Genomic DNA, 8,803 nt, shown 5'->3' with positions numbered 1-8,803 from the left:
TTTTCTTAATTTCTACAAAAGTATTAAAATTAGGTACGCTAGTTAAAATTTGACCTTTAAAATTTTCTAGAATTAAACTTACAACATTAAAAATTGTAAGTTTATGATTTGTTTAGCAAATTGTTTTTTGTGTTGTGAATAATGACGAGTCGATTATCGTCTTTGTAACTAATATGTTGTAGATATCAAAAGCCCCAATGAGAAAGTGCATGTTGTTATAGTTGCATCTTTCCCTTTGGTTTTTGAAAAAGAAAATGAGATCATTTTAGTGATATCTAAAGGTACACCATTAGAAGCTACCATGGGCATTATAATACATTGTGGTGAGTGCCAACTTTCAAGTGGTATCCAGAAAGGTAAACATGTGGAGTTGATTATTACACTTAGTACGATACTATAATGCATTTGAAGTTGGGTCTTTTGTAAACCATAAGGTAACACGATGACCATGGAAAAAAAATAACAGCTAATCTTCTTCCTCAATTGGCTATTTTTTTGGAGTTTTTTTAAAAAAATTGTTCGACATCTTAAAACATTAGCCCATATTTTAGCCGTTTTGAAGGGTTTTAAAAAATATTCGTCTAATTTTAAACATTTTAAGGCATTTTTTTAAAGCATTCACCCCATTTTCTATAATTTTAAATTTCTATACTTACATTTTTATATTTTTATGGAAGCATCTTATTTTTTAACGGTGACTATAACCCGATAATTACAATAATTATTCATATCGTATGTACTAATTAAGACCTGCAAAATCGTCAAAGCTTGAGGTAGTCTTTTGTAAACCACAAGGTAACACTATGACCCAGTAATTACAAATAATTATTCATATCCAATGTACTAAAAACCTGCAAAATCATCAAAGCCTGAGGTAGTCATTGCTTGTGGTTTGGATGACGGACTCTTGACTCTTTGCAGCTTGCTTGACATTTGGTTCAAATGCTGGCTTTCAACCAAAACAAGCTAGAAGGAACACCTGAAGAGTAGGAGGCCACCCACCCCTCTACACACACACACACACACACACACACACACACAGACACCGGTGCCCCACACGCACACTATACTGAAAAGATGATTACTAGGATAAGGTAATGAGTAGGTTATGAGAACCTCTAAGCATAGCTGTGTGCCCATGTGGGCGTTACAGAAAAGAATGAAGAGAGAGAGAGAGAGAGAGAGAGAGAGAGAGAGAGTGTGTGGAAGGCAGCCATGTCAGATCGGACAATGCAATACAGTACTAATGTTGGGCTATGGTAGCAAGCTCAAATCTAAAGCTTGCCTCTCCTGCCCCCTTTTGCCAGGCTTTCTCTAACGACCACCACCTTTCCTACGTACCTTTTATTGGCTCTCTCTAGACTTGCTTTCCTTCCACCCCATCCACCCCAATGCATGACCCACTTTTCACACCTCTCCACATTTTTTTGATCATTTTTGGCCCAAGTGAAATATTCATTTGACATGATGCTATTGATTTGCTACTAGAGAAGCCACATTTTTTCCCCTAAGATTCATCAATTCATCATCTTGTTGTGCCGCATCAATTTATGACCTTTGTGGTGGGAGGCAAGATATTGGCCCATTCATCATTCACCAATCAATCATATATTCTACCCCCCCTAGGAGAGTTTTTAAAATCCCCAAAGATTGAGAGGCCAAAAAGGCTGCTTGGGTCCATAATGTTACCATCAAGCATGCTAAGAAGTATACTTGGGGGCTCCCCAAGGTGCACAAAGATTCATCAATCGTCATGCTGCTAGACAAAGACCAAAAAAGTAGAGGAGTCACAATTGAGCCCAAGTTGCGCAATGATTTTTCATTTAGCATGTTAGATTCAGGTTTAAAAGTTAGATAGGTAACAACTAGATTGTAAATGCTAGAAGTGTTCTGACTTGTCACATGGATCTTTTTGGGGACCATACCCTCTACAAGAGAACCCAAATAAATCACTATGTTTTTTCGACAACTAGGTTGATTAAGCTACTTGACCCATGAAACTAATTCTCCATGGCTTCTCTGCATAGAGGGTTTGATCTATATGAGAAACATGGTAAACAAAGATAACCATATCAAAGATACTATCAAGGAAATATATTGTATATTGAATTGAGTGTCTTGGATTAATTCTCCATAGAGGGTTTAGTCTATACAACGTGACAAAAAATAAAATAAATCAAAGACACTATCAAGGAAATACATGTATTGTATATTGAATTGAGTGTCTTTGACTAGATTTAAAATGTCTTTGGATTGCTTTTAAGCTACTTGATATACATAGCTTCAAAAACATAAAAGAATCCCATTTTCAAGTGCTTTCTTTAATCAATGTCTATAACGCCCTTAATTTATTAACAAGGGTTTCTACCTTCCTTAGAATTTACACTTCATTCTTTTGTTTTGAGTTTCTTTACTCAAAGCAACTAAACATATGGATTTGAGTTTTAAGAAACAATGCCCTCAATAGTTTACAGAGTTTTTCCACGAGTAAGCAAGAAAACATATATTTAAAAGTTGCTTTGGGAGAACAATTTTGAGGGTTATTTGTTAGGAATTTTTTATTCCTCCCCAAGCACATGGATTCCCCCTTCATGTAAGGATCTCAAGGTCTTGGATCCTTTCGTCTCCCATGATTTAAAAATTTGAGGATTGTAGTAATCCTTCATTTGCTCATAACCTTTTGATAAATCAAACCTTTACCATTTAAATGTTTCTTTACACAAATAGAAAAGATTTCACCATATCAAGTTGGGAAAGGAACAACTAAAACATATGGCATGTAAAAATACTAAGTGTCATAGGCAAATGCCCCACTTTGTGCATCTATATCATGATTTGTATGACATGCGCTTAAAGTGTTGGGCTAGTAAGTAGGCAAAACATCCCTTTCATCCCATTAACGAGTTACAAAGACCTATCGATAGATATTATGCAAAGAACAAAGGTTAACATCAAAGAATTAGTTAGAATAAAGTTGGTAAATACATTTCTGATCGACATATACACACACGTTATAAGCTTAGAGATCATATGATGACACAAAGGAAAATCTAAGCTATTGTTTTTAGAAAACCAAGTTGGTAAAGTTAGCCACACCTCACAAAGAGAAGATTACTAAGTAGTTTATGATTGTGACGTGTACATTAATTGCTATTCAACATAGTTCTATGAACTATTTATGGCTTTAAGATTTCTTTGTACAACTTTAGAGAGCAAAGCAAACAAAAGGACAAAAATCATCATCCACCAAGAGATGAGCATAACTCAATGGGTCAAAATGACCCATCGGGCACATGAATCATAGGTGTTAGTAATTGCATTACTTGAGTTTTAAAAAGTACAATATCTAAAAGGTGTTAGCATGTATCTTTTGAATGCTTTGAATTCTCATAAGCACATGTAGACTTTAACTCTTTTATTAATGAGAAAGATAAGCATTCAAATAAACATGATATGTAAAAGTAACAAATCCTTTTAAAGATCATCCTTTTGCTCTTTAAATTCAGCTCTCTTTGTCATCCTTTCCATGCATGTGATAACCAAAAAGTGCTATTTTCATCAACGTGAATTTGATTTGTTCACCAAAGATAGAGCATTCGATAAAATTGGATTGATGCAAAGAAGATGAGCATGGCTCATCATGCACGAAGGTCATAGTTGCAAATATTTTTTAGTTCGTATATGAAAATACCTATTATGGAAGAATTGGCATGCTCTCTCTCCAAAATTAAAAAAATCCAAGAACATTATGATATTAAAGCTAGAATTTTGATCGACAACTTTAGAGCAATGAATTTGAGCAACTATTTGAGATCAATGATTTCAAGCAACAAAAATACTTTATGGAATACTAAAAGAGAAAAAAACACATATCGGTCTTACCTTAAACAATCACAATAAGTTTGGGTGTTTTGTAAAGATTGTTCTTGTTATCTTTGTTGTTTTAAAATATGTCCCTAGGTCTCCTACATGTCATCATATACATATTCAAACATGGCTTACAAATTCCATATCCGATAAACTAGAGAGCTAGGTAGAGCTCATCTGTTTTGAGCATGGGACCATCCCAATGGGCGTTGCTCATGGAACTCTAGGTGGAAGAAATGGAGGGATGATATGCCTAGAAAGATAAATTTAAGGGTTTCTCTAGCCCTTCCCTTTTTTGATAATATTTAATGGTGGATGGTTAGTGGTCACAGTCAAGATCAATGGAATTCACTCCTTCATAAGTTCATGTTACACTTCAATATGAACTTATCTTATAAGTAAGAAAAAATGTGTGCGTGTGCGTGTGCGTGTGCGTGTGCGTGTGTGTGTGTGTTTTTGTGAGCATGTTACCCTTCAATAAGAAATAATTTAGTAATATGTGTGCATGTGTGTGTGTGTGTGTGTGAGAGAGAGAGAGAGAGAGAGAGAGAGAGAGAGAGAGCATGTCACACTTCAATATGAACTTATCTTATAAGTAACTAGAGAGCTAGGTAGAGCTCATCTATTTTGAGCATGGAACGATCGCAATGGCCGTTGCTCATGGAACACTAAGGGGAAGAATGGGAGGGATGATATACTTAGAAAAATAAATCTAGGGGTTTCTCCAGCCCTTCCCTTTTTGATAATATTAATGATGGATGGCTAATGTTCACGGTCAAGGTCAATGGAGTTCACTCCTTCAGAAGTTCGTGTTACACTTCAACATGAACTTATCTTTTAAGTAAGAAATAATTTAGTAATGTGTGTGTGTGTGTGTGTGTGAGAGAGAGAGAGAGAGAGAGAGAGAGAGAGAGAGAGAGAGAGCATGTTGCACCTCAATAAGAAATAGCTTCGTAATGTGTATGTTGCACCTCAATAAGCAATAGCTTAGTAATTTGTGTGTGTGTGTGTGTGTGAGAGAGAGAGTGTGAGTGTGTGTGTGTGTGTGTGTGTGAGAGAGAGAGAGAGAGAGAGAGAGAGAGAGAGAGAGCATGCTACACTTCAATATATGAACTATCTTATAAGTAAGAAAATATTTAGTTATGTGTGTGAGCGAGAGAGCGCATGTTACACTTCAATACGAACTCATAAGAAATAATTTAGTAATGTGTGTGTGTGTGAGAGAGAGAAATGTTAGCTTTCTTTCATCCAAATGCTACATCTTATTCTACTTATATAACACAAAATGGGTCCACAAAAGCTAATTAATTGGAAAAAGCAAAGTACTTCCATAGAGAAAGCATGCTTCCATAGAGAAAAAGTACTTCCAGAGAGAAATCATGCTACCCAAAGAAAGAAACAATCACTTGCGCACCTAAAAAATACTTCCATACAGAAAGCATGCTACACAGTGCAAAACGGTGCCTGTTGAAGTACTTTTCAATGGGGTTATGGCCATGGTTTCCAATATCAACAACAGGACTTTTCAAAGTGAGAGTTCAAGACGGATCTACTACTTCCTGAGAGCAACTCACATTAGCACAAACAAACGCTGTGTACCTTAAGGCATGCAATAGTTTCTTGCAATTGAAAAGCCCAAAGATTCAGCACTCTTTGGCATATACATTTAATTATCACAGTATGCAGCAAATCATTATAAGGGTGTGATTGAGGGGAAAATGGCTTCTAAGATGCAACTCACACTGAAACACAACTTTGTTTCTTGAGTGCAAACTAAGGAGGTTTATACATGGCATGAGGAGCTCAGCTAATCTTTTTCTTACATTACCAGCTTATAGGCATAATATTGTACAGTTCGCGACGAACAATTCAAATCAGCTAATCTTGCAAACAGTACTGTAGATCCAACATAGTATTAAGTCCAGCCCAAATAGGGCCATGATGCAAAGGGTTAAAAACCATGGTATCAGGGAGTTGGCATACACTCTTGATATTTGACATCAGAACCAAGGCTGAGAATATACCCATTACAAGCACTAGTTAATATCAAATACTCCAGATGATAAATTCTAAGGACCCCTATTCCCATGTCATCCAAGCCATCAGCTACTTTTGTTAGGACATGGTTTTTCACTAACCACATGAAGGGCACATAATCAGACCATTCTCATTGCAGTCCGGGCAACGTGATATTTCATCAATAGAAACCATCTTGCAGCTACCACTGCAAGTGGTGCACGGTATGAACCTAATGCCTCCACACACCTCACACATGTTGTTACACTCAGCTGGCAGTCCTTCCAAAAGGTTTCCCAAACGGCCTTCCTCATGTAGGTGTTTAACATCTTCAGCTCCTCCAATATATCTGCCCTTTATGAACAATCTTGGAACAGATAACACTGCTCCCACTACATTGGTAAGCTCTTGCCTGAACTTGGAGTGCATCCAAACATCTCTCTCATCAACATGTACTCCAAAACCTTTGAGTATCAGCCTGAGCATACAGCAGTCTTCATACGTCTTTCTTATTCCACGTAGACTGGTGAAGTAGAGAACTATCTTGTCTTCACAGCCAGGGGGGCACTTCAACTCAAAACCTTCAAGACAGTCTTTCTCAGTCCAAGCATCACTGTGAATAGGGGTAACTTTTGAAGAGGAAATTCTCTTTTTCGGTATGCCGATCGCCCTGTCCCAGAGAATGTCTCCAGATATCTTGCAAGGCTTGTCTTCCATACCAGACTGAGTGCCTAGGAATCCACAATCTTCTTGATAAATCCCATTTTCTTTAGGGCAATCTGGACTATCAGAATCAGAACAGGTGTCCGATGAAGAGCACCCGATCCCCGAAGAACTGCTAGTGCTCACGTCTGAGCAATGCCAGATGTCATCAGATGAAGCCCCTACTGCTCTTTCAAATGTTGCCAGAATCGATGGGTCGAAAAGTGGGCTCCCAGGCTCTTCTGAATCACCCATCCCCTCTATATCTGAGGACATAATCTTGCCATCAGGTATGGTATGTGTCTTTGGTGCTCTTGGGCAACCCATGCCACTATCATTGCTGTAATTCAAGGTGAACCTTCCACTAGATGACAATGTTTTACCGAGAGTTCCGCCCCTGGCTGAAGATGTGAAGCACCTGGATGGTGTACCGACAGGGCTTAGGAGTAATCGCAGACCAGAATTTCCATCCATGGACTCCATAGATCTAAAAGAGGATGCCCGGCTGTCTGCACAGGCAAATGTATTATCCACAGACCTTGCTTTTCCACTTCCACGCTCGTTTCCCCAGAGAGAAAACCTTGTTCCAGCACCAGCCTCCTGTGCAGGGCTATACAACGCTGACCAATCAAACTGTCTATTCTTCCTGCTTTCCTTTCTGTTCGCAGGCATTCCATGAAATAAAACACCTATACTCTCAGACCCTCTAGTGTCTGATTGTTCTTCATGCATGCCAGTGGCAGTGTCTTCCTCCTTTCCTGGCTTGAGCTTTAAAGAAGACCTGATTTGTTGCATGAATACATCGGCACTGATTAAGTCATTTCCTGCACTGTCTGGCTTACTGGACTTCCACGAGATCTTACTCGAGCTTCCTCCCTCCATCGTTACACTGTACCCTGGTAAAGAAATGCTACGTGCAAGGGGTGCATTTCCTTCATCCCGGTTAGCCTGATGTTTTGATGACGTGCAGCCCATGCCGGAAACTTCAAGGTAAACTTCTCGTGGTCCAATTTTACAAGGGAACAAGATGCCGATTCCTTGGGTTTGTTTCCAGTAATTTTTTTACCTTCAAGCATAACAGACAACCTTTAAAAACTATGTACAGACGAAATGCATCAAAAAGAAAATCCAAAACAGTGAATGTGCGGCAGTTTGCTAATGTTTCAAGGACGTTGAAATGAAAGATCAGATCCTCCAGGGCCGCTTGATGAGCATGCTGGGATGCCCATGTGTCTGTAAGCTTCGTTTAAACTTGCTTGGCCTGGAGAGTTGAAGCAATCCATGCCAAGCTTACGAGGGAAGGAAGAGGCTGGGCCTAACAGGGCCTACCATGCCCAGATCATCTCGGAGAAGGAAGCAACCATCCTGCCTACTCTTGCTAGGAAGTAGCTTTGAAACAGTCAGACACCGCTTCTGTTGCTAACGAGGAATATTTAGCATTCCTCTCCTAGCTTGTCTCTGAAGCCTATGTTTCTACTTACCCCTCAGCCTGCAAATCTCTTTGGGCTTCTCACTGATGATTATACAACTGCCAGTCCACCACACCCACCCCTCTCTCCCTTCTTCTAACCCTTAACCTTGCCAAATTCAAAGCGGTGTGCCTACATTGCTTCGCTTCATTGATCGCATGAAGTAGACGATTTCCGAGATGCAGACAGCAGGCGAAACCTTTCTTGTAATCGTGGCTTGAAAGATGATTTCTCTTCAAAGATTTGCCGTTGCCATCACTTCAGAGCTCGCCGCTGCAATTTTCCGGAAGAACCGGAGCTATGGCCAGGTGAAGATTTTCAAGGAAGAAATGAGCGCAGACAGTAGTAAGAAATGGAAGCGTAGAAACCCAAACCCTAAAGCGGCATGCAGTACAAGACCTGAGAAGTGAGCAGCCCTAATCCTAATGAGGGCATGTCTATGACCATGGCTATGGCGTTCTTTGACAGGGGAAAGGCTTCTGTTAAAGCTTCAGCTTCACAGGACCCTTTGTTTCGAAACATATAAACTTGACTGTTTAACGGCCGCTACTTCATGTCACCGTCATCTCTGCCGCTTAGATTGACGGCCAAAAGCCTTTCTCACACTCTCTCCCTCCCCAAACTCATTGGTAATGATCCTTGCTCCACACCTTTGTCACATGCTCACATGCACCATGTTGCATCTTGCCCACCACCAAAGCTTTGGTCGAGCACACCAAACATTGGTGGGGTTGTAACTTGTCTACCTC

The 8,803-nt window shown here is 39.4% G+C and overlaps 1 protein-coding gene across 4 annotated transcripts; it reads right to left on the bottom strand.

Annotated features, from left to right (window-relative positions):
• Positions 1 to 5,604: 5,604 nt before the first annotated feature.
• LOC147637161 (uncharacterized) lies at positions 5,605 to 8,572 on the bottom strand. Of its 4 annotated transcripts, none has more exons than XM_086800758.1 (2): positions 7,915 to 8,572; positions 5,605 to 7,651 (listed from the first exon to the last, which is right to left on the bottom strand). In XM_086800758.1, exon 2 carries the CDS (start codon positions 7,558 to 7,560, stop codon positions 6,001 to 6,003), a length of 1,560 nt encoding a protein of 519 aa, XP_086656884.1. In that variant the 5' UTR covers positions 7,561 to 7,651; positions 7,915 to 8,572; the 3' UTR covers positions 5,605 to 6,000. The 4 variants fall into 4 exon arrangements, with proteins under 4 accessions (XP_086656884.1, XP_086656885.1, XP_086656883.1 ...); XM_086800759.1 differs by having other exon boundaries at positions 8,067 to 8,572; XM_086800757.1 differs by having other exon boundaries at positions 8,191 to 8,572.
• Between the last annotated feature and the right edge of the window lie 231 nt (positions 8,573 to 8,803).

Source organism: Cibotium barometz, chromosome 7, assembly GCF_041138505.1.
Source record: "Cibotium barometz isolate CiBa-2024 chromosome 7, ASM4113850v1, whole genome shotgun sequence".
NCBI classification, from domain to species: Eukaryota; Viridiplantae; Streptophyta; class Polypodiopsida; order Cyatheales; family Cibotiaceae; genus Cibotium; species Cibotium barometz.
The sequence above is the reverse complement of the archived record's forward strand: the minus strand, read 5'-3'. Positions and strand labels throughout refer to the sequence as shown.